Source organism: Pleurodeles waltl, chromosome 6 (assembly GCF_031143425.1).
Source record: "Pleurodeles waltl isolate 20211129_DDA chromosome 6, aPleWal1.hap1.20221129, whole genome shotgun sequence".
Taxonomy (NCBI): domain Eukaryota; kingdom Metazoa; phylum Chordata; class Amphibia; order Caudata; family Salamandridae; genus Pleurodeles; species Pleurodeles waltl.
In genome coordinates, this window is record NC_090445.1 from 1,676,599,873 (window position 1) to 1,676,626,788 (window position 26,916).

General features: G+C 43.7%; 1 protein-coding gene across 1 annotated transcript in view; it reads right to left on the reverse strand.

Annotated features, from left to right (window-relative positions):
- LOC138301809 (solute carrier family 2, facilitated glucose transporter member 8-like) overlaps window positions 1-26,916 on the reverse strand; it is a 114,713-nt gene that overhangs the window by 53,369 nt on the left and 34,428 nt on the right. The window contains exons 5-7 of the mRNA XM_069242310.1: window positions 23,854-24,060; window positions 10,346-10,445; window positions 7,225-7,436 (exon numbers count right to left, since the gene is read on the reverse strand). Of these exons, the coding sequence (XP_069098411.1) occupies window positions 7,225-7,436; window positions 10,346-10,445; window positions 23,854-24,060 (519 nt within the window). The remainder of the gene's footprint in view (window positions 1-7,224; window positions 7,437-10,345; window positions 10,446-23,853; window positions 24,061-26,916) is intronic.

The window sequence follows — 26,916 nt, forward strand, 5'->3', positions numbered from 1 at the left end:
GGCCTTGCCTCTGATGCCGGCGTTGCTTAGGCGACGTATCAGGGTGCGGTGGCAGACCGTGTCGAATGCTGCAGAGAGGTCCAGGAGTATGAGGGCCACGGTTTCTCCTTTGTCGGTCAGGGATCTGATGTCGTCCGTGGCTGCGATGAGGGCGGTCTCGGTGCTGTGGTTAGCTCTGAAGCCGAACTGTGAGGGGTCGAGTGAGTCGTTGGTTTCCAGGGCGGTGGTGAGTTGAGCGTTGACGATTTTCTCGATCACTTTGGCGGGGAACGGTAGGAGCGAGATGGGCCGGAAGTTTTTGAGTTCGGTGGGGTCTGCTGTTGGTTTCTTTAGGAGGGCGTTCAGTTCAGCGTGCTTCCAGTTCTCCGGGAAGGTGGCGGTGGAAAAAGATGTGTTGATGACGTCTCGGAGGTGGGGTGCGATGATGTTGTCGGCTTTGTTGAAGATGTGGTGCGGACAGGGGTCGGATGGTGATCCTGAGTGGATGGAGTTCATGACGCGGGTGGTTTCCTCAGTGGAGGTTGGGTTCCAGGTGTGGATGGTGGTGTTGTCGGTGGCGGGTTCCGGTGGAGGGTTCGAGTTGGTTGTGGTGAAGCTGTTGTAGATGTCGGTGATCTTGTGGTGGAAGAAAGCTGCGAGGGAGTCGCAGAGGTCCTGTGAGGGAGGGATGGAGTTGTTTTCGGCATCGGGGTTGGAGAGCTCTTTGACGATGCCAAATAGTTCCTTGCTGTTGTGGGCGTTGCTGTCTAGTCTGTTCTGGAAGGCTGATTTTCGTGCTGCGCGGAGGAGTTGGTGGTGTTTGCGGGTGGCGTTTTTGAGAGCAGACATGTTTTCGTCGGTCTGGTTGAGGCGCCAAGTCTTCTCGAGGGTGCGGCATTCTTTTTTGGAGTCCTTGAGGTCGGGGTAAACCAGGAATGTTTCTGTTTGCTTGGGTCTTCAGGGGGGCCAGGAGGTTGGCGCAGTCTGAGATCCAGCTCATGAGGTTGTTGGCGGCTTCGTTGGGGTCTGTAGTGCTGGTGGGTGGGTTCTGAGAGAGGGTCGATGTGAGTTGTTCCGAGGAGATTCGGTTCCACTGTCTTCTTGGTGGTTGTTGGGCGTGGTGGTGTACGTTGGTTTTCTTGAAGCTGGAGTGGACACAGCTGTGGTCTGTCCAGGAGAGTACAGTGGTGTGGCTGAAAGAGATGTGTTTGCTGGAGGAGAAGATGGGGTCCAGCGTGTGTCCGGCGTAGTGGGTGGGGGTGTTGACTAGTTGTTTCAGTCCCAGGTTGGCGAGGTTGTCCAATAAGGCGGTGGTGTTGTTGTCGGTGCGATTCTCCAGGTGGAAGTTGAGGTCCCCTAGGAGGATGTAGTTGGTGGACGGGAGTGCGTGTGGGCTGATGAAGTCTGCGATGTCTTCGCTGAACTTTGTGCGTGGTCCTGGTGGTCTGTATATGAGGGTGCCTCTGAGGGTGGTCTTGGGGTCGCTGTTGATTGAGAAGTGGAGGTGCTCGGCGTCGGGCAGTGAGTTGTCGGTGTAGGTTGAGATGCGGATGGAGCTCTTGTGGGCGATGGCGATGCCTCCTCCGGTGCGGTTGGTGCGATCTTTCCTGATGATTTTGTAGCCGTCGGGGATGGCTATGGCGATGTCGGGTGCCGAGGAGGGGTTCATCCAGGTCTCGGTGAGGAAGGCGATGTCCGGGTTTGTAGAGTCGATGAGGTTCCACAGTTCGATGGCGTGCCTGTGGACGGATCTGGTGTTGACCAGGATGCAGTTGAGGTTGTTTCTGGGCGAGTCGTTCCTGTTGGGTGTAGTGTGAGTTCGTAGGCAGGTGAAATGGCAGTTGCGGCAGGTGAAGGGTCCGTGGGTCCGCTTCGGGGTGGCGCGGCAGCAGGCCGGCGTGCGGCCGGGGTTGAGAGCGGTGAGGAAGGCGGAGTTGTGGGTCAGGCGGGGGAGGTGGGGGTCGCGGAGCCAGGGGTTGTGGCGCTAGGCGCGGTCCAGGCGCGGACGGGCGCAGACGGGCTTGCCTTAGGCACGCCTTCGGCGCGGCAGCGGCGTGCCCTCTGCGCGCGGCCGCCATTTAAGGGTAGCCGGGGAGGTGGGGTCAGCTGGGAGGCGGGAGGCGGGCGGGCGGGGGAATCTGGAGGCGGGAAAAAGAAAAAAGCAGCGAAAAAGGCGGCAAAAGAACGGCGGCAAAAAACGGCGAGAAGGCCAGGTAAAACTCTAAAGGGAGGGGCTGAGAATGAGGAAGAACGGCAGGAGGGGGCACACGGCACTCAGGGGGACACGCACGGGATACACGGGAAAAAAGGAGGATTCCGGTCAGTCAGTCAGCACAAGCACACGGGGTACACGGGTAAAGAGGGGGCACACTCGCACACACTCACAGGATGAGAACGGTGAGGAGGGCAGTCAGGGACTGGTGGCGCTGCGTGAGCAGGGGAGCGACCTACCCGAGGGTCAGTGGTCGCTACCTCTGCCTCGCAGCGGCCGCCATTTAAGGGTAGCCGGGGAGGAGGGGTCAGCTGGGAGGCGGGAGGCGGGCGGGCGGGGGAATCTGGAGGCGGGAAAAAGAAAAAAGCAGCGAAAAAGGCGGCAAAAAAACGGCGGCAAAAAACGGCGAGAAGGCCAGGTAAAACTCTAAAGGGAGGGGCTGAGAATGAGGAAGAACGGCAGGAGGGGGCACACGGCACTCAGGGGGACACGCACGGGATACACAGGAAAAAAGGAGGATTCCGGTCAGTCAGTCAGCACAAGCACTCGGGGTACACGGGTAAAGAGGGGGCACACTCGCACACACTCACAGGATGAGAACGGTGAGGAGGGCAGTCAGGGACTGGTGGCGCTGCGTGAGCAGGGGAGCGACCTACCCGAGGGTCAGTGGTCGCTACCTCTGCCTCGCAGCAGCCGCCATTTAAGGGTAGCCGGGGAGGAGGGGTCAGCTGGGAGGCGGGAGGCGGGCGGGCGGGGGAATCTGGAGGCGGGAAAAAGAAAAAAGCGGCGAAAAAGGCGGCAAAAGAACGGCGGCAAAAAACGGCGAGAAGGCCAGGTAAAACTCTAAAGGGAGGGGCTGAGAATGAGGAAGAACGGCAGGAGGGGGCACACGGCACTCAGGGGGACCCGCACGGGATACACGGGAAAAAAGGAGGATTCCGGTCAGTCAGTCAGCACAAGCACTCGGGGTACACGGGTAAAGAGGGGGCACACTCGCACACACTCACAGGATGAGAACGGTGAGGAGGGCAGTCAGGGACTGGTGGTGCTGCGTGAGCAGGGGAGCGACCTACCCGAGGGTCAGTGGTGAAATTCCACAAAATTCCTATCCCTAAACAGGTGGCGTATGTAATGTGATGGTAGACACATGTGATGTTAGAAAGCTATGTGAAAAAAATATTTTGCAATCTTACTGTGGTACTATATGTCGTGTAAATCGAGTATGTCAGGAATGGTAGTGGAATTTCCAAAAACTTATACGTTACATTATTGCAATAATGGAAACTATGATGATCATAAATTATGAATGTCTTTCTGATTTAGGGCTAGTATGGCATAGTTAACATTATGCATGATATTTCCACACTTTTCCTGCTTTTCTTAAGTTATACATACATTTTGTTACAATGTCGAGGTTGATTGGTAAAATGTGTTATAGGATGTGAATTGTCAATGGACCAACAGCAACTTTTTGAACCTCTAGAAACTTTTGAAAAGTTTTTTTTAAAAGTTACGCTTTTAAAATCATATCTTATGCAGTCAAAACATTATGTCAGCCACTGCTAAACTACTTGAAAATTATAAAAGTGTTTTTGTCCTATGTTAACATTGCCACTTGTACAGATCTAGTTAATTTGTAGCTAGTGTTATTGTTTTCAATAAATGCCCTTAGATCACAGAATCAAATTTCACATGTCTGGGTGCCTCACAACATCACTAAAAGCCACAACAACTCACTCTTTCCTTGACTTATTCATAACTTGGCTACCACTGAAAGCCACTGAATATCATCCACCCATATTGGTACATTTTGCCCAGTAACAAGTGACACCAGCCAAGCAGATTTAATTAAGGTCACACTATCAAATCAACATCCTTACATTTTAGCTCCTTTAACTCAGGCATGGTTCTGCCAGCTTGGAAAGCAGTTGTTGTCACTCCTTAGTTGAAGAAGACAGTCTCACCCTGACTTATCTTGTTAATTTTGTCTTTTCTGTTTTTTGTCTATTTTAGGCAAGCACTGGAAACGACAACAATGTTGCAGTAGAAAAGTTACATAAAACATCATAACTTTTTTGATCAGTCCAGGCAGAATAAAATCCTAGCAAAAGCATGGAATGAGGTCTATTTTGTTGGGAGACAAATGTGGGCTATATATCAATGCATTAGTCCCACTATATTCATTCTAGATTTTCTCAATTACTCGCTAGGAACTGTGACTGCTGTTATGGACACTCCTGGTCAAATCAGGGTACAAAGTACTTAGCCTCAGTGTATAAATGAACTCTGATTATACCGAGAATATGGTGTCCCTAGAAAACATTAAATGCTTAATAAGTTACTTATGACTACACATTTTGTATTAGCTGGCTGGCATTAATAAAGAAAACTCCTTCAAAAAAATCAGGTAAAGGCCCAAAACTTTACAATTAGTTCCCACTGACACCAGTTATGTGAGTTAAGATGGCAAAAACCGATCTGTCTTCAATCTGTAATTTAACAATTGTCTATCAAGAATGTTAACAAATGATTGTAATCTTTATCTGGGGATTCAAATGTGTAACTTTAGGATGTAAAGTGATATGGAGGTTACTCAAAAGGGGGGGCACATGTGGGTTGTAGTCTGTATTTATAATATTTAGTTAATGTATGAATTATTTAGCTTATTTACAATCGGGCTGTTATCTGGTGCCATAATACCCCTCTGGTATTGTGAGTTGAGGAGGTAAATGAATAACGATAATGAGGTATGAAAAGGAAGAAAGGGTGAGTGAATGCCTAAAAGTTCTGAAGAAGCAACCCAGTGAAGGAGCTGGGGTATTGAATACCATTTCCTACTTATGAAGATGCAAGGGATGAAGATGTGAGGGAACTCCAGCAGTGAACAGTTAGCACTGGAGAGGTAGATTTGATTGATCACATGAGTTTTTGTAAAGTAACAGAATGACTGCAGGAGAAGGCAGGTCAGTCCTCTTGAAACAGAGGTTTTTATGCCATAAAAGCATCTCTATTTGGGGCTAACTATAACCAAGAAATAAATCAACTTTTGCAACAGAGTGGTCTAATGACATTGTTCAGGATTTATTTACAAAGCAAGATAAAACACATTATACTTAAAATGTATTATGATATAGGTGTGCTATTGTATAATATGCACAATTTAAAAAAGATCTACTATAGCAGCTCATATACTAAAGTCTTTGTTACACTACAGAAGAAATATATTAAACTCTGGATTATCTGGTACCTGACCACAGTATAACTAGGTAGCTACTGACAACTTGCATATGTTTATGGACAGCCAAGATATAAACTTACATTAGAGATCTTTGAGCATGTATGTTGGTAGCACAGTGGCTAATAAAAGCCAGGTAAGCCTCATCTGAGTTTTAGTTGGCCTCCTAGACAACTATCAGCAATATAAGACTAACACGTTAGGACTAAATCAGAGACAAATCACTGTTTGTAAATGTAAGTGAAGAATGCAGTTGTCTTCAACATTTTAAAAACTGTGGAGTTTTAGATTTCTCTAGGGAAAGCAGAACTGAACTCCATAAAGCGACCAGGGACAGAGGAGCTATGAACTGGTGTCTTTTCATTAATATAAATCATTTATCTCAGTGGAACAAATATTTAGTTTTTCAAACAAAAACTCTTGAATAATGGCAATAATGTAAAGCTGTTGTCAATGATCATTTAAGGCGCATACAAATAAGTACTACACAAAAGTCTGATTTGTGTTTTTGTCTCATTTACTGAATTTCTTCTTTTTACACATTATTCTCCACTACATATAGAATGTTTGTTTAGACCAAGAACTGCTGTTACTTCTAGTCTAGATATTCCTAATTCTATTTCTTTGCATTTCACAAAAAGTTTGGTAATTAAAGTGGTCACATTAGTTACTTATTCTTTAAATTGCTTAATTGTTTTATGTGGTGCATATAGAAAGATCAAATGCCCTTCCCCCCCAAAACCAGTGCACTTATTTAGACGGTTGTGGTAGTTATTTTGTAAAAGACCACAAATGTGAGAGCATAATAACATTTTGCTCTTCAAAAACGTGATTTATAAAAGTTAAACATTACAAATTATAGTTCCTGTCATATGTTGTTAAAAAAAGTAAAATATTAGTGTAGCTTTTCCAAAGTTTTTTACGCAAAATTTGAAACATCTACTAAGTTATCTAACCTAAATGTGCCCCAATACCATCATGAATAATTTTTTTTAATTACATTCCATCAATCTACAGGGTAAAATGAGAATTGCCCAATTCACAAAGCCATTTGTGATTGTAAACCTAACGCACACAAACAAAATGGCTGAATTTAGGAATATTTGGAATCAACAAAATTTGACCTTTCTATTGTAAATCTCTTTATCAATAACCAATATTACCCCTTGAATGTGTAAAATGAATAAATAAATTCCACTAGAGGATGTCCCAGGGTGTGTTTTCCCTGCAAAGTTTGGGAGCATGCACAAACTGGAGATTTTTCTAGTTATTCTCATTCTCGTCTTTGACCCCTCCACCCTGGAAAATGATCAGAGGTTTACTTCTGTCAAAGGGCAAACTAAATCACTTTCCAAAGAGAAAAGAGCAAATAAACCAACAAACATTTGTGGGAGTGTGGAGTCAGATGTTTGCTCAAGGAAAAAAAAATGTGCCATCAATCAAATGTTATGGCATTGCAGCAGGCATAAATGCACACTGTGCAGTTATGATAGGGGAAAAGCCAATGCACATGTGTAAAATGACATTCATAAATGATGGATGTAACTGCAAGTGGAAATGTACTTCTGTGTTTTTTTCCGGGGGAATCAGTCCTTTTGGGTATAGGTAACCAGTTGCTATAACTCATCCCCTTTCCTTAAATGGCCATCATTTTTCCAGTGTGCTTGACATTTTCTTATTTAAAAGGTATGTTCTAGCTCCACCTGCCTAAAGCGCAAAAAGGGCAGACAGTTTTTATTTTGCATGTATTTTTGCTTCCCTCTGTCCTTAAGGATAGAATGCTGGAAAGGGTTCTTACCCGGATCCTGATACTGTCTTCAATCTGTTTCAGCTCCCATTCATGATCAGCATCTGGTCCCCTCAGAAACGTCAAAGCAGCCAGAGCATCAGAGCGTCTCTTCTGTTGCAGGAGAAATCGAGGCGTTTCGGGCATCACAACCATGGCCAGAAGCATCATGAATGAAGAGGCACAGCAGCATAAGGCGAGCCAGCGCCAGGCAAAGACCATCCCTGCAGAAGTGTGGACATAATGATGATGAGTAGGAGTCAACATGTAAAAGCTAATCAAACTAATTCATTATCATGAGGTCTGAGCGAACCCCAGCACGCTCTACTCATAAAACCTGTGATAACAATATTGAGGTTATTGGTCTTCTTCATACATAAGCTCATGTGGTATGCCCAGACATTTAACTCTCTAGATGATTCTGTAAATAACTTATCTGTAGAGGAACCCCAAGAACCTAGAATGTCAGGTTCAAGTGCTGTCGCAAGGTGGGAATGGGGCAGGAAAGAGGTGACACAAGCTAAACAAATGCTGATAACACCACAGACGTGTTCATCATTTAATTCTACAGAATTTCATCCTTTGTGGTAATGCCATGGGCCAAATTCACAAAGCCACAAAACCTGTTCTCCGATGTGGTGAAGTGTATGTTGTAGGACAGAGATTCATTGCATTACAAGTCAGCAACCACAAAACATGTGAGTTTGTTAAAAGACTGAATTATATTACATATGTATTTGTAACTCAGACTACCCATGCGTTAGTTGTACACATTGCAGTGCTCAGAGAATTATATAACTTTTGCAATAAGCTTGAGATATAGACTTCATACTGTTCTATGAAAGATGATTCATAATATATCAGCTTGAACCTTTATGAATGAGACCCTTATATTTCTACCCAACATTATAGATACCCAATAAGTCCACTAGTGGCTTCCTGGGGCCATTTTCATGTTGATACTTCCTTAATTTCTCTTACACATCAAACCTGGCTACGTATACTCTTTTCAGTTCTCTAGAATGTTCCCACAGAGTTTGATTTTGTAAAATATGACACTGTAACTATTCAAATGCCTCATAAAATATAACTTATGAGGGAAATCAGCCAATACTGATTTTCATACTTTTCATATTAAACTATAAGCTTTGTGCAATTTTACCACTAATGTTTGAATTTAATTGTCCTTACTTTTTTGGTCTAAATTAATTGTTCGAAAATCAACTGTGACACAAACTGTGCTTAAAAATAATGTAACTTTCAATTAGTTTAGATAGAAAAATTACATTTTATCACAGATAGTCCGATTTTCTGAAAGGAAAGGTGTAATTATAGTTTACATTTTTCGGTACCTAGTGAGTGATTTAAGAATAACATTTCAAAACTTGTTTGTGTTAATGTTTGTGCTTTGTTTTCTCCTGGTGGCCACTGGAGAAGTTGTTGGTTTTTACCAGCATGTGAGTCGAGGCAGTTGTCCTCATTTAAGTACAAACAGAATAAGTTTGTGTTATAGAAATTTTGATAGCTGTTTTTTTAAATGTAGTTCTCTTTAATGTAATATGAACACATCTTCTGAATGTTATCATTTCAGATACTTTTTAGAACCTTTAGTTTTGAACAAAAGGTACTTTCTATTTCAGTCTAGGAGTTTAAAAATATTTTTAAAGAAACAAAATGAAAAAGTGAAAATCTAACAGATTGGGTTTTAGAACTGTTAAATCGGAACATATGCTGAACATCCACATTTTTAATCATGCTGACTGAAATAGCCCAGAGCTGAAGCTACCTCTTCCCAACACAAAAATATAGAATTTTTTGAGGATGCGTGTATCTGTGGGGTCATTACCTCTCATAACCATTCACATAAAAAAAATATTTTTTTTATTTCTGTTGCTAAAATAACGCAGTTTGTTTTAAATGTTTTGTCTCACATCTAATGTCAAATTAATAAAATCTTTATTTTCACTTATTTGTAAAACAAATATGTACAAATGTGTATTATGAGGTTTAAAAGACTCCTAGAACAATGGTGAGCATTTCTGAAACTCACACTTTGCTATAAGGTGGCCAGCTGAACTCGGATTCACACCCACACCCAGAAATCATACCAGGAACCTCGGAATAATCTTCAACAGCAGACTCATCATGACCGCATAAGTCAATATTATCACTACATCCTGCTTGCACACCCTGAAGATGCTAAAGAACATCTTCAAAGGGCTCCCAAGCAACACTACAAACAAATGTCACTCTCACATTAGTTGCCAGCAGGTTGAACTATGGTAAATCCCTCTAAGCTGGTATCACCAGGCAACTCACTAAACGACTAAACCATCAAGAACTCTGCAGCCAGACTCACCCTCAACACCCCATTCAGGACTCACATCACACCTCACCTCAGGGAGCTCCACTGGTTCCCAATACACAAAGGTGTTCATTTCATTCTCCTCACACACACATTCAAGGCACTACACAACTTAGGCCCCACTTATCTGAACAGTCCCATCTCCTTCCAGCAACCACCCAGACAACTCCGCTCTGCAGAGCTGTGCTAGCACACATCCCAGACATGCACAGAACCAGGTCAGGTGGACGGATATTCTCTTACATCACTTCTGAAGGGTGGAAAGACTTGCTACTCCACATCAAAGCCTCCTCCTCCCTTCTTGAATTATGCAAGAAGCTGAAGATTTGGCTTTTCAATCTACCAACCTACCAGAGGTAGGGCTAAGAACACACACTTGAGCTGGTGCAATTATAAGACATTAATGACAGTGAAAAATCATGAAGAGCTGGGGGTGAAGAGTATGAAGAGAATTTGAGTAAGACCTATGGTAACAGAGAGTGTCGGATCAAGAATGATGGAGCTAGATAATTTTGAGGTGAAGGGTCTTTGGGTACAGAAAGAGATAGGGAGCTTAGGTCTGAAATTACAATTGAAGATTTGAAAGACCGTACAAGAACTGCAAATTAGGTAGTCAGGACAAGAGTATGGATCCATTCCTGATATCAACCAGTAGAGTATTCATTACTCAATAATAATAATAATTCAATAGTAGGCTAGTAATAACATTATTGTCACTCCATATAGGACTTCTGTGAAAGAAGCACTATTAAAGGAATTTCCAAATACCTGCTGAATATACGCCAAATACCCCCATCGTTACCATCATTGGGATACATGAGATGAGAATTCTTTTTTTCCGCCTGTGTGATATTTCAGTTAGATAGATCTAAAAATAAACAATGAAGAGAAAAAGCTGGTTTTACTCAAGTACTTTTTTGACATAATGAACAAACTGGCTTTCCGCCCATTTTATTGCCTTATTTTAAAAACAGTTATGGGTGAAGAAACTGCACTTTTATGAAAATGGTAAAGGACTGATACAGTAAAAGAAATACAAATATCTGGAAAATAGCAAACTATAAGTATGGGTATGTGGAACTCGCGGAGTGTTACACGTTGAATTCTGCGAAGTTCCATGAAAACTCTGCAGGATTCTGCAGCTTTCCTCCAAAGGGCGGAAAATGTGCATTTTGCACTGCTCATGTTGCAATTTAGCACCAGTGGTGTGAGCAGCACTGAAAAATCAGCATGAATGGCACCATGCGGTGTGCAAGAGCGCGCAGCTATTCAAGTTGATTTTGCTGCTGCTCGAGTAGAAAATCTACTCGAGCGGTAGCAAATCTACTTGAAAAACAGCCCTCTCACCCCGACCACTCGCAACTGCCCGCATTAGGAAATCGTGCTAGGAGATGCCGAATTGCACTCACTCTCACATTTCAGGAGCCTGGAAGGAAAACAATTCCTCCAGACGGAGATTGGTGGAATTTGACCAGAAGTCTGCCTTACAAGACTAACACGTCACCAAAATCCACTGATTCTGCATGAGGAATAAAACTTTCCCCACACCCCTAACATTATGAATCATATCGCTAAGTTTGTTAGATGAATAGCCACAAGGGTTCTCTTCTGCATCATCTTCAGGACTACATCTCTTTTTTCAAATATTTAATTTTTCTTTCAATTCCTTTCAGCATAAATATGTGTATGTCCTATAGATGCAGGTGAATTACAAAGACACAGCTAAATAGGCATTCTTGTGCATGAAATATATTTGAGACATCTTGTAAGCAATTGGGTTATGAGTTATGAAGGATGTGAGTCCTTCACACGTAATAGGTCCACAGCTGTCTTTTTACTGGAAACCAAGTACCCCATTGCAGCACTTGCGTCTCTCAGGGTAGCGAACCAGAGCTGTCAAAGGCCTACTCGGGGGAGGTGGTGTGGGCTAATAACCCCAGCTTGCCAGTATGCAACAACAACAGTCGATAAATTACTGTTCAGTCAGTGCTTTTCCTCTTAACAATGGAAAAGTACTTTTTTTACACACATGCATGTGATGTGACTCCTTCAAAAATAATAAGTCTGCAATTGTCTTTTTACTGGGAACCAAGAACCCCACTGTAGACCTGACTCTCTCAGGGTAGTGAACCAGAGTTCTTTTATTACACATACACTACTAATTACTACTTATTAAATTACAAATATATATTCAGGTAGCTGGAAATACCTTTAGTGGCGCCCGTATACTGTATAACATTACACCCTGAGTGGGTCCTGAACCCTATAACCACAATACCACCCCACCTACACAAGATGCAACATCACAATATAAGGGGTAGCATTAGAAATAAAACAGACCTACTCACTTTCTAGACAGTCACCGTATCATAGAGGTGCCACATGTTATGTTTCAACATCATAAACCAACAGAAGTTATTAAGAGCAGGATCAATATGTGTGGATAACAGGGCATTGTCATCATCAATGGATCAGTAAAGCATTGTAGTCAACACATTTCACTAAGTGTTTCGTTTACACCTATTAGACTGCTGCTGCAGTCATAGGACCAGCTACAAGAGGTCTCTGCACTCCGGAGCCAAAGAGTAAGTGCTGCAGCTTCAGAAGTGCTTTAGAATCAAGGCAAACCTCTCCTGGGATCAGTGATTCAATGCCCTGGGAGAGGAAGGCTTAGTTTTTTCCGAGCCTTTTTCAGGTGGGGCTGGTCTATCTGCACCTCACACGACACATTATACAGTCATTGGTGGTTGCCTTTCCCAGTCTGGAGCACCACAGAAGCAAATATGTGCATTTCATCACCCATGTGGAAAATCATAGGGCACTCCAGGCCTAGCAGAATGCATATTCAATGAGTGGCTTCTGGCTAGGCTAAGGTGGGAAGATGTGACCCCTTTCTTTCATTTCCTTTGTTTTTGTGTGCCGCAATCCCCCACCCATGGAACCCACAGCCTTTGAAGTCATTTGAGGCAGTGGGGTTTGCGATAAGGGCCCAGCCAGCTCCAGGTGGGAGGCAAGAATCTGCATTTTCTTTGTGCACCTGCCCACCCTGTTCCCAGTGAGCAAGGGCTTAAACCATTGTTTCCCTAAGGACTGTTTAGGTTTAGAGTATGGTGTGACTGTCCACATCCCCAAGACATGGGCACAGGGCCGGTAGGCACTCTACAGGTTGTTCGCTTCTCCTTGGCTTGCTTTGTCCTAGGGTAGGATTCCCAGAAAATCTTCACTCACCTCAGCCCCAATTGGTTCAGGAAGGGCACCTTATGACACCCACCACACACAGAAATATAATTAAAGAAAGATGTGCTGACCCCAAGGGACTTGGCTGCCCCAGAATGGAAATCTTAAAAACGCAGCAAAGACCATGCAGTTTTGTTTGCATCACAGTGTCCTGCAGCACCACGATTTCTGGCATATCTCTGGCCCTGTAGGGCTAACTTGGATGATCTTAAGCTCGTTTTGAACTGGTGGCGCACTCATAGCCACCAGGAGCAGTTTCCTCAGGTCCCTAGCCTCTTGATGCTCTGTCCTTTTGGGAGGGCACCATTCACAGCCCCTTCACAGTCAGCCAGCAGAAACCCTCCCTTTCACACTCTCCAGGTCCCAGAATCTCTTGGTTTCTCGAAGGGCATCCATGTGTCAATGGGGTCACAGGCCAGTCCACTTAAGTCCTAGATCATGGGTACTAACAAACATTTTCCCAGGGGCCAAAAAGTTTGGTCTGTGACGTGCCTGGGGGCCGCATTGATGCCAGGGTGTTGGAAGTGGGGTGGCTAGGGGCATTGGTGGCAAGGTAGGTGTAGGGGAAGCAAAGGCTATACATCAAGTGGCTGAAATAAACAAAGAGAAACCAGAAAACCTGGAATTAATCCCGGCTTACCCACTTTTCCAAATTGTGTAATCCTAGGCAATTGTTTAGTGTCACTTTCCCTCCTTTTCCTGCATTATCACATTTAGGATGACCTCGAAATACATGATTCATGGTGTGCGCGGCACAAAACCTGCTTCTATGTTTGATTTAATAAACTATAATGTTGTTTATGTATGATAGGAACCCAGGCCACCCCTAAAGTGCACATACCAAGTGACTTGCCTCTTTAATTTACTATTGGTGGTGTTCTCATGGTAAGGGAAATAATTAATGTTTCCAAATTTATGTTTGAAAACTATCACTTTAAAAAGAATACAACAAAATGCACTGATAAAATAAATTGTACTAAGGCGAAAAGGTTCTGCATGTTAACTAAATACACGTAATTAATTTTGAAGAGACTGTCTTAGTGTTACACTTATCCTGCAAGATTTATTTAAAAATTAAGGCGTTTCTAAAGTTAAGTGCAGGAGTCCCTAGTTACTTCCTTTCTTTAGCACCAATTACGTTTGAAATAAATGATTGTGTGTGTATTTAATATTTTTGTTAGTGCGTAGTCGAGCAAACAGCTGCCCAGTGCTCCTGTTGCCCCAGGGGCCGCATGTAAAGGTCAGAGGGGCCGCATGAGGCCCGCGGGCCGTACTTTGAGTATTCCTGTCCTAGGTGAACCATCTAGGGTACCCCAGCAGGTCCATTTCACCTACTGTTCCACAGGGGGTGTGAGCACCACTGGTCCTCGTGGGACTCATCCTAACCCTGGGGGTCAGCTGGGGGTCATAGTCCCAAAGTCCATCATTGCAGGGCATCAGGTGACTTCTCCTTCCACCTGGACATCCTTTCACTGTTGTCATTACCAGGTCCAGTGTCATTCCAACTTCTGGCTTTTAAGTGGGTGAGGAATGTTCTAGAAGCCAGGCACCTGTGGCAAATCCTTAGGAGCCACATCACAGGAGTGCCACCCTTGTCCCAACTCTCCCACACTGGAGTCTGGGACAACCCAATGGGGTGACTTCATGTTGCCAGTGGAGCTTCCCTGAGATCTTCAGCTCCATCCCTAGATGGGACAGGAGCCTGCTCCCTTCCCAGCAAAATTTTAAAGTGAGCCTCTCCTGTGTGGGCTCCAGTGTTCTGGCCCTCTTCCTTTGTTCCAGCGGGCCTAGGCTGTCCCAGCCAAGGTGCAGTGTGGCAGCTAATTAATAGGTGCATATTTTCTCACCACCTTTTCCTTTGTGAGGAATTGGGACATGCTCAGTTCATTGCTCTATGACTTTGATTTCTCCACTGGGAAACAGAGTAAATACCTTGGCTTAGTAGAAGGGACAGTTCCTGGAATAAGATTCTGAGCTGTGCTAGGGAAATATGACAAATTTTAACGTGTCTATATATAGAGTGTAGATGAGATGATAGGATGTATGGGACTGTACATGTACACTTGGGGGAGCATGTTTACACCTAGATTGGTACCCCGCTGGACCCTCTAAGCCTAGCTAAAGTGAAACTGTATTTTAGTGCATATTTCACCTAAAATGTGTAATACGGAGGGAACACCAAAACCATGTTGAGCATGGCAGTAGTCTCACACATGCAGTCCGCACACATGCACATGTGATGATGTGTAACTAGGCCACTGCCTCTTACCCTAGCTGCACAGCAGTGACCTTATCTTAAAAGGCAGATCATGGTGGTTAGCAGTCATAGTCCAAATACTGTGAACTTACTGTGAATGAGATTCAGGTGGTGAGACTCGCTCATGGCGAGCGGCCACAAAGCGAGTAGTCAAATGCAAGTAATCCTGGGGGATTAAATCAGCAGAACCCATATGCTGATAAATCTGTTTGAAATTTAGAAATTATCATAGAATTTGTTCCAAATTTGGTGCCGATCTGGGGGTCAAACGTCACAGAAAAACCATTTAATGCACTTTGCACCATAAAATGCCTTATTCACACCAATTTGGCATAAGTACAGAATTTTGCAAATTAGACCTCTTTTGCGTCAAATGCGCATTCTTGGAGAGATCTGCAACTACGAATCATCAATCTTCATTTCAATAGGTTATTTTTATGTGTATCTGTACCATAAGAACCACAGGGAACTCTGACCTAAATTTCACCTTTATAAAAACCTAGATTTGCTAGCTTTATTCATAGTCTGTGCACTTACAGGCTTTGTCGGCTCCTAGTTGGCCAAACATGGATGACATTTTCTCTCTCATGGCCGTGTTGGACAAGCGGTCCTCGAACGAGAGCAGTGTATGCTGTTGTTAAATCATTAATCCTTAGACACATGGTACAACCCTAGCCACGTATCAACAACACCAGTGGCGAAAAGTGTGCATTTCAGATGGATGGAAATTACACACTTCCCACAAACATTATGCAATTGCTTCAGCATTCATCACAGATTTCTTATTTTCTGTAAGAGGACATCCCATAAGCACTTTACTATCAAGGACAGGTATCATTCTTGGCACTGAGAGGTCAGTCCACCTCTGTGTTACGAGGTAGTGACTGAAAATGTGAATGTCCTGGTCCATTTTCACCAATATTCTGATCCTGATACCCATACACTGTAGACAACAAAAGATATAAAAATAACCATGATTACAAAACTCAAAAAAAATCAGTGAAAACATTTACATTAAGGGTCATGATGATTTGGATATGGTTAAACCTTAACAACTACTGACACTGATCATTTATTGTGGTTTGCACCACTGAAACTATAGGCCAGATGTACAAAGCTATTTTGCAGTCACAAATGGCACAATTTTCCCTTTGCGACCGCAAAATGGCCTTCTACCATGTACCATTCCTATTGTGTGAGTCAGTAACCTGTTACCAACTTACAAAATAGGGATTGCGACTCGCAATTAGGAAGGGGCGTGCCAAGGGCCTCCCTTTCTAAGAGCGAGTCACAGGGGGATGTATGATTGTTTTGCGACTGGGAACGGGGTCGCAAAACAATCACAGTTTTTTTAGTTTGTTTTTTTAACCTCGTTTATTAAAATTATCAAATACCTTACAGTAATCTGGATATATGGACGAATTATTATACCAAATTCCCTTACATTTAGAACATCTTGTCATACATCACATTTCAACAACACAAAACAATCACAGTTACCATCAATTTCAAATTGGTGGTAACCCATTCGCAAACTGGAAGGGGTCCCGAAGGAACCCTTTCCCCTTAGTGAATGGGGGCAGCAAAAAGAAATTCAGAGCAGGCAGGGGTCCCATGGACCACTGACTACACTTAAAAAATGAAACTGAAACATTTTTCTTGTTAAAAATGCATCCTGTTTTCCTTTAAGGAAGTCCGGATGCATTTTAAAAAAAGAAACTGCTTTATTTGCAAAGCAGTCACAGACATGGTGGTCTGCTGCATCCAGCAGGCCACCATCCCTGTGAGTGCGGCCATTCCCAAATGGATCCCAAATTGTGACCTGCCTCATGAATAGTAATGAGGCAGATCCCTTACGACACATTTGTTTATCGCAAACAGTGTCTGAGATACGGTTGTACATTAGAGATTCAACTCCCAATTTGCGACTCACAAAAAAAATGCAAATTGTGAGTCGTAATATCTAATGGTCATGAATCTGGCCCCATATTCTTTATTTGCGACTGTGAAAAAGAGACGCACTTCATGGAAGCAGCTACATGATGTGGGAAAAACAATGTAAAGGATATTTTTAATCCCCCTTACGTCCTAATCCTTTGAAAAGGAAGACTCCTCAGCCCATTCATTTATTTTTAGGAGAATAAGGTTTTTGACGTTCTGTTAACCCATTAACTTGCTGCAAATCTCTGAAAGGCTCTTGCAAATGTAATGCATTACAGAATGTACAAAGTCTTTATGAAATGATCCCCAAACGTATATTCTTGTATATCCGTTATTACAGAATATGTCTTATATGAATTTCAGGCTCTACTTATGTGTACTGTACATACCAGATTGTTTGATCTTTTTTCTTCTCATTTTAATTTTATTGGTTTTGCATTCAAAGAATATTACAAAAGGTAATAACATTCCTCCCATCTCTCCCCCTACACCCCACAGAACCAGACAGATAGGCAGTGCTTTAGTGATGTACTTTGCAACACCCCAGAGCACAACGTCCAACAAACATTAGTACAGCTGCACATATCAAACACGGAGGCCCCAATGCCCTGTGAATGCATCCTATTTCGGGCTCCTCAGCAAAATGATTTAGGGCCAGATGTAAGAAGCCTTTTGCGCCTCGCAAACTGCGAAAAACGCAGTTTGCGAGGCGCAAAAGGCTAAACGCGATGCACAACCTCAAATTGCGAGTCGGTACCGACTCGCAATTTGAGGCTGCGACTCGCAAATAGGAAGGGGTGTTCCCTTCCTATTTGCAACCGCATCGCCATGCTGAGTTGGTTTGTGACCGCGAATGAGGTCGCAAACCAACTCGCAGTTACCATCCACTTGAAGTGGATGGTAACACATTCCTATGGACCACTGCCTACTCTGAATAAACCGAAACAAAATGGTTTCGGAATTTTTTCGTTTTGCAGCTCGTTTTCCTTTAAGGAAAACGGTCTGGAAAAAGAAAAAAAAAACGGCTTTATTTAAAAGCAGTCACAGACATGGTGGTCTGCTGTCTCCAGCAGACCACCATCCCTGGGAGTGCATGGACTCGCTATGGGGTCGCAAACTGCGACCCACCTCATTAATATTCATGAGGTGGGTCTTTGCGACCCCATAGCGAGTCGCAGAAGGTGTCTGAGACACCTTTCTGCATAACATTTTGCGAGTTGCAAATTGCGAGTCGCTATTACTCGCAATTTGCAACTCGCAAAATGTTTTTTTGCTACATCTGGCCCTTAATTATTCATCCCCCAAATCTGTTACACACTCCCAGGTGGTTCCCCGAACTCCTCATTTCCCATTCCATTATGCCACCCTGGTCATACTCCACAATCCGCTCGTACCCGTCGTGCCAGTTCCCACAGCCATTGTTTCTTAGGTGGAGACCGACTGGTCAGCAAGCGTGCTGCTATGCATTTCTTTGGCACCGCTAGTCCTAATTCTATCACCTTTTCAGAATATTTAGTATGTTGGATCGGGTCACCAGGCCCAAAAGGCCACCGTTTCATGGGAGACAAATGCGTTTCAGTTAAGGTACCCAGTATCTGAGACATCGCTCCATAAAAGACAGTTGGGCACGCCCACCACATGTGAATATAAACCCCAGGGGTCAATCAACATTTTTTCCTGTTTGGTCGGGTCCAATCTGTGTAACCACTTTGGTGTGACATAGTGCCTGTGTATATATTTATAATGTATGAGCTTCAGCCACACATTGAGGGTTACCCTTCTGCAGTTGCCCAGCAGAGACGCATAGTCACACTCACTGAGCACCTCACCCACATCTCTCTCCCATTGCGTCTTCAGTGGTAAGACAAGGGTGGCCTTGCGTGGAATGAGAAGGGCATACAGGCGCAAAATGAGCTTACATTCTCATCCCCTTGTCCGGCAGTGCTTGGTTCAATGTATGCATGTCAGGTTCCTTTGAGGACCCCGGCCAAGACTTTCTTATAGCCGCTGCCAGTCCAGCATATGAGAGGAAGCAGCCGCCTGTGGCATCTCATTGGCTGCAAAAGTCTTCGTAGCTCAGCATCCTACTATCTGCATACAGATCTCCCAAACAGTGTGGGCCATTGTCCTCCCCCTGTGCTGCAGGTGCAGTGGTATGGAGGGACTTATGGCTGTGTCCCAGGGAACTAACTTCTCTAAGAAGATATATTCCTCCCATCTTGTCATGCCTTCCAAGATGGTTAATAATGTCTGAACCTGTCCCAGCAGGGTCAATCTGAATTTGTGCGTTGCCAGTGGGGTTTGGCCATTTGGGCTAGCAGTTCTGCAACAGGGCCTGTTCCCTCTTCTTGGAATCATAGTATTCTGTGTTGGGGAGCAGAAGGTCAGGCTCTTAGTGAATTGGCTCCTTTTTAGGACATAGAGGACAGGCTGTGTGGATGGCACCCGATTCATCTACTGTCAAATCCCTCAACATTAAGGTGCCTCTGGGCTCATCTCTGAACCCTCCTTCATTTAACTCCTACTTTATGTAACAGCCATATGTCCCCAATGGCCCCTTTGGTATGGTCATTAGCCATGATGAACTATGGGCCACTCCTGACTCAGCAATTGATATTGGCCTAACCTGCCCCTCAGGGTATAACATCTTGCTTAAACCACGCACTACCAAGAGAGACGATGGGGTCAGAATTATTTAAAGAATGCTGGAATCTGATATCGCTAACTTTGGATGAACCCTCAAGTGCTGATCTGATGGGCTTCCCCTTGCAATCTAAAAAAGGCTGCTTAACATCAGGTATTTTATGTTATCGTCCCCCTGGTCTCTCAGTTTCGTGCTCCCAACCACTAATAGAGTCCATTTCAAACATGGCTCTGACCCACTCCAATTTTTTCATCCTTGGAGATTTCAACATGTGAGCAGAAGAGTCATCCCCTACCTCCTCAAACAGAGAATTCACTAATTCTTGTAAGATTTTAGGGCTAAGCCAGTTGGTCACTGGCTTCATGCACTCTAACAGCCATATGCTAGACTTTATTTGTGCCCCAGAAGATCTGATCTCCACTGAGGAAATGCTTCCTCTCTGTTGGACTGACCCCGCACTAATATCTTTCCATCTCTCAGTTAAAGAACTTAACCTAGCCAAAAAGGTGGCTACACCTAAGCATACTTGGCATAAATTAGGAGCATCCTTTCGCAATGGGTTGTCTGTTATCTGAAACTCCTTTGACCAAGACAAATCACCAGAGGAAAACTAGTCTCATGAAGGGCAAAATCATCGAACTAATGAAATACCTGCCCAAACCATGAAAAAATGTAGTTGTCCTTCTGCCCCATTGTATAATCCTGCCTTAAAGATGCTGAAATTAGCTTGTAGACAATTTGAGAAGAACTTGCGTAAGTCATATTAGAGAGAAGGACAAACTGTGATTAAAATCCTCTCTAAATGACCGCAAACAGAAGATCAATAAAGAAGCGAAGGCAGAATATTTTGCTGCTGCCATTCTAACTGCACTCAACAACACCAAAAAGGTCATTGAAATTATGCAGGAGGTCTTTAACACTGACTGTCTAAAGGGGGACATTACATCATCCCAAGAACTATGTGACTACCTCATGTTCTTTGAGGAAAAGATTGATAAGATTCTGGTGGACTTCAAGGATGCTTGTCATCCCTGCTGCTCTCTTGCAATTACTGTCTCGCCAACTTAGGGAGTCCTTGTCTCACTCCTTATGTGCACAACTTATGACATCTTATGACAGCCAACACATGGGATAATTCCAAGCACAGACTTGATTTTTTCGAATCTATCCCCGAGAATTCCTTCTTTTCCTTAGTTAGAAGAGTTCCCTCCCACTGCTTCATCCCATTTGTAATTAGTTGCTGGATTCCGGTACAGTACCGCCGACCTGGAAGAAAGCTATTGTTTCTCTCATTTTGAAAAAATTCTTGTTGGACCCAGCGGTCCTCAGTAATTGTAGGCCTCCTTGCTGTCCTTCCCCAGAAAACCTTTTGGAAAGGTATGGTATGTCAACAAAAAACTCTCCTGCACTCTGGAGCAACATTACTTTTCAGTAGTTAGCAGGCTTCTGACCAGGTCATAGGACCGAATCAGCCCTACTTACTGTCATGGATGAGCTCTGGATGTTAGTTGTTTGCAGCCAGTCAGCAATCCTGATCTTTCTCGATTTATCTGCCGCTTTTGACGCAGTTAACTATACCATCCTTCTAGACGGATTCGCCTTGGCCGTAATAGGAGGCATAGCACTGAAGTGGACAAGCTCTTACCTTTCTGAATGCAGTCAGGCTGTTGCTCTCCTACCTTTTAGGTCTGCTTTCAGGAAAGTGAAACATGGAGTTCCTCAAGGGTCATCCGTCAGTCCAGCTCTGTTTAATTTGTATATAAGGCCACGTGTGTTCCTTATCAAAACTCAGAATGTTAGATTTGTTAATTATGCAGAAAATGCCCAGCTGATTTTGTCACTAGTGGTCACCAGACAGCAATCAGTGCCTTCCATGACTGTGTGAGGCATATTGCTACTTCACTGATCACTAACACCGTCAAATTTAATGGAGACAAAACTGAGTCAAAAATGAGTTCCTGTGTTGCTCAGCCAATAAAGTTCCCCTGAGTCTCCCTACCAATGTCTGGCCTTTGACAGCTAAGGACAAACCCACTCTGTCCAAGTCAGACCATAATCTGGGAGTCAAGCCAGTTGGTGATGCACCCAATGTGGATCATCAAGCAGGTAGGTCCTGGTCTGTTTGAGCATCTTTAGCACCTCACCAAAGGATCCAGGGCTCGGGGGACACTATTTGGAGGGTCAGGACTTACTTCAGGATGGGTCGAGGGGCACTTTGCAAGTTGTTGGAGCCTGTGTTCCTGTAGGTCTGAACAGGAGGCCTACCAAATAGCCCTAGGAGTCAATCTGGTGGTCCTGAGCTCAAGCAGCAAAGCAAGTCTCAAGCAGCAGGGCAATATCCTGAAGGCACAGGGCAGGTAGCAGGTAGCAGGGCAGTCCTCCTGGAGTAGCAGGGCGGTCCTCTGAAGAACACAGCAGGTCACGGTGGCAGGGCAGTTCTCTGACAGTCCTCTGTTGGTCCAGAAGCAAACTAAAGAGTGGTTCTGGGGGTCTTATTTTTTACCTAGTGCCAGCTTTGAAGAGGAAGAAACTTCTGGTGTTTACTCACATATGGTTCTGGAATTTCCTGCCTTTCTCAACAGTCTCCAAAAGATCTGGGGTCACAAAAGACTTCAATTAAGTTATTTGTGTGTTGCTGAGGCAGCTTACAAATATATGGCACATATCTGCTCTCTCCTTGCGCTGGTACACTGTGTGCTGCCGAGCACCAACGCAGGCAACCTTCTACCGTATTACATGGGTGCCTGCATTACGGGCAGGCTTCTTTTTGTGCAGAAAGAGAAACCTTCCTGTGCAAAAGCAATCCTTAGAGGAATATTCCTCCTTCTTTACACAATGCTGAATGTATTTCACATAGAAAGAGAGAATAACAATAAGAAAAAAGATTTTTCTACTTGTTTCGCCGTCTTCTGCCATTGCATCAAATCCATGAGTGGATGCACAGGATAACCCTCCAGCTTGAAATGTAACGTAAGCTGCGCAGCCAAGTTGTATTACATTTCTTTACCAAGCCAGGCAAGGTGCACATTTGGACCATTGCGTAGCTTTCTAAACCCTACTGAAGCCTTTGAGTTGTACTACACAAAGGCTTAGTAAATCTGGGCCTTTGTGTACACCGTCATTGAGCATCAGAACACTGGACTCAAGCAAGGATTTTAGAATATCCACAGAAGATAATTTTACAATCGCTGAATTGGAATGGAAATCTATCAATCAATCAAAATAGTTTATATCTTTCAAGAGATCATAAAACAACATAAAACATGAAAATAATTTGCATACTGTAATCTGATTATCCAGAATGGATCTAGCCCTTCAGGTTCTACACTGGGCACTGCCCCTTCTGGTTCGTGGTTGGGCCTTAGTGCTTGAGAAAGGTGATGGATGATGGATGCCAGAGACGAGGCTTACCAATGCTTGACTGGGTGAACTGCATCTGAGAATGGACTCTGGAGAGGAGAGAGAAATGGATACCATCCCACTCGCATGTATTTAGGAGAAAGCATTAGAAGCTATTCATGACCTGAGACGAATACCTACGTTTTTTAGGCAGCACTTCTGGGCTGGGAGGAGGATATTTGACACTGAGATGTTCTGCAGGAGTAAAAGTGCCATATCCATTCACAGTCATAGCGCACATTGTCTGAGCTAGCCCTATCATTGCCTGCTATGCCTAACAATGCAAACAAATAAAGGAATAATGTAATTTAAAAGATAGAACAATGGAGCAATATCTACTAGTGTGCAGGATCCCTCAATTGGGAATAATTCTGTTCTGTGGAGTATGTTCAAAGAATTATTTACATATATTTTACAACACAGTATGCGCTACTTAACAATCATTTGGCAAGCATACGTGCCAAGTTTGCCCGTATTACCTAAAGTAGGCACAAGGTGGCAAAAATATTCAAGGCGTTTGAAACTGTGAAGCAGAAGATGACTATTGCTGCTTCACCTGCAGCACAGATGCAAGGTAAAGGCCTGCATCATGCCAGGCCTTAGGTAGAATGAAAGTCATTAGTGCTGCCAGCGGAGAACAACACCTGTCTGTATCCAGACGCTCAAGAGTAATGGCCAATCAGGTTTGACATTGATGTCCAGTGGTGCACCTTAGACTTCTCTGTCTAAGCTCATGATAACAAACAGTTATTCTATGCTTAGGAAGTACACCCTACAGATTGAATACATCATACTTACAGGAACAACAAGGGAAGCCAAGCCAGTGGCCACACCTGTCAGAAGTCGCCCGAAGCAGAGTACCCAGACACTTGGGGATGCAATGATGACTGTGTTGCCAAATATGAGAGGCAGGGAGCTGAGGACCAGAGTCAACTTTCTACCAATCAGATTGATGAGCCACATGCATAACAATACTCCAATGATTGCTCCTATCGCGAGAATGGACTGCAATTAAAAACAAGAGAACAAAGCAAAACAGTAAGAGTGGTTAGACTGAAGCCATTTGCTCATATAAGAAGAATAAACGCATGAGAATTGATTTATATACGAGTACAAATTCCCTTTTTAATTTTATAAAACATGAATTTACATTCTAAATCTTATCAGCTTTTTTCTATCTTCACCTCATATTTTTCATTTCCATCAACCTGAAATGCTGGCATTTAGCTGTTAACCAGTGAGTCACCGCATGTGTTCACCCCCAAACTTCGAAAAAACTGGCAGATCCTAATTAGCATACTTAAACATTTGGAGCCAGATGTATCAGAATGTTTTGCATTCGCAAACGGTGCGAATGCCCATTTGCGAATCCAAAAAGCCCTTTCAGAATGTATCAAAGGCATTCTGAATGCAATTTTAAGGAATAGCTAAAATAGAGATTCCTTAAAATTACGACTCTCTAAATAAGAAATCGCAAATAAGGACTCCTTATTTGTGATTTCTAAAGCACATGTATGAAGCAATTCCTTAATGCGAATTGGGCATTAAGGAATCACTATTACCACCAAGTTGAACTTGGTGTTAACCATGTGCAAATTTTAAAAATGCATTTAAAATGCATTTTTAAAATGTACATGTAAAGCACACATGCCCTTTTCACATGTGTGCACCTTACATGTTGTTAAAAAATGTTTTGGGGTTCAGCAGAGGGGGCCTTTGGCCCCCAGCACCCTGGACTTTGCATTTCCCAAAATTGCAAATTCCAGTTAGGAATTCGCAATTTGGGACATGCAAAATATTCGCAAATATGGGCCGGCAGGCCCATAGAAGCAAATGGGGGCTGTATCGCAATTTGCGATTCGGTAATAGCATTTGCAATTTTTAAGAAATCACTATTACCGAATCGCAAATTTGATACATTGCATTTTGCAACTCAGAAATTGCGATTTCTTAAAAATCGCTATTTCCGATTCACAAAATGCATTCTTGATACATCTGGCCCTTGGTCACTCCAGGGTAAAACTGGACAAACATTGTACAAACAGCAGAGAAGCACATGTCCTTTGGCCTTACACCACCACCATGGGAGAGTAAAAACACAGCCAGAAGGTTGGTCAGTCGCTTTGTGCCACTGCAGGCCAAGCCTCATCATTAAAACTTCAGAATAAAACAATTGTAATATGTTTAACTCAACTTTTTAACAGTAAATAAGTCAACAATCAAGTTTGCCTTGAAACCAGCAAGGCCCAATTGCAAAATATTTAGATGTGACAATATGCCGCACCTTTCCGCCAGTCAGCCCAGTGGGACAGTCATAATGGGGCCAGCGGGGAAGTGTCTGTTGGGAGTTTGGTGGACGGACATCCGTCCGTCCAACTCATACTCGGCCCCTTACTCTTGTTAATTGAAGGAGTAACCATTTTCGAGTGAAGAATGACAAGGGAAGCACTTCAGCATTCGCGAAGTTGTAGAAGAAATGGTATCTGCAGAGGGAAAAATATATTTCCCATTGAAACTTTTTTTTCTTGAAGGGCATTTGCATCTCCCCAATGACATTAAGACATCGTGCAAAACATACACGTAGCCCCGCAGAAATGGACATCGTTGGAAATTCAAAACAGCATTCCAGGAGTACTCAGTACTTAATTTGTGCTTGTTGTTTCCGGTGCTGAGCATCGGCACTTGTCTTTGAGGGTCGGTGCTTAGTCTTCTGCCTCAAGCATTTGCTGCGAGCAAAAGACACATATGGGAAAGACGGAGAAAGGGAAAAAACGAAAAAGCGTTCACAAAGGGAGAAAGTGGAAAGCTTCCATAGTGAGCTGAAGGGGCAGCAAGTGGATGAAAATGGATTAAAGAGGCCCGAGATGGCTTCAGGATTACGCCGCCTCAGTATTCCGTGTTCGCACATTTAATTGCAGCAGCAGCGTGTTTAAGAGGGGGGGCTTTGGGCACCGGCACCTTTTTTTACAAATTAAGCACTGCCTGGAATCCTGCCACCGCGACAGCTTTCCAGGAGTACTGGCTGCTGGGAGATAACATAAAGCACTTTCAAATGGGGGAGGGCAGGGCCACGTACACAAATTCATATGTGCCTGTGGTGTCAAAAATCCTTGATCTGCTGCAGACGATGAGTACTTTTACTTGCATAAGTGGCCTAGTGTAACACTAAATATTGCATAATCCTCTTTCACTGATGTTTTCAATAGAGAAGCTTTGGTCCAGGGTTTCCATTTGGAAGGTCTACATTTGCAGGTCGCAGTGCATGGGAAGGAGCTGCTGCAGTTTTCAAAGTTATTTGCTTCCGCACAAAGCCTTCTCAATGCCAGCATTTTCAATATTATAATTTCTTTCCAGTCGATTCCGCCCACAGCTTTGAGATTTCTCTTCCCATCTCAAACGAATTGCCCAGCAGTGGTGATTTTAATATATAATCGAACAGAGAGGCTCATCAATCTTTGCCACAATGAGGATGCTGCAGAGAGGATGCCCTCGCTGCCTTTATCACTTATCTACCTATTGGTGATTCGTATGCTGCACAGCCTCAGGCACAATGTTGGATAGTTACAACAAAAGGTTATTTAACGGTGTTCCAGGTATCAAGATAAGAATCAATTTTATAAATTTTCCTTAGTATCCCATAGATAAGGTTTCTTGCAGGCGTGTTCACCACATAACTCTCGGTCTCCCACTGTCTCACTCCTCTCGATGAGCTTTAATCAAGCGCCCAACTCCCATGACAGAGTAATACAGAGCTGGACTGGCCTTATGGGGCACACCGAAACCAGGAGGCTAGGGATGGATAGATGGAGGGTTCATCAGCTTCTTAAACAACTCTTAGGGAAAGGACACAATTTTATAATA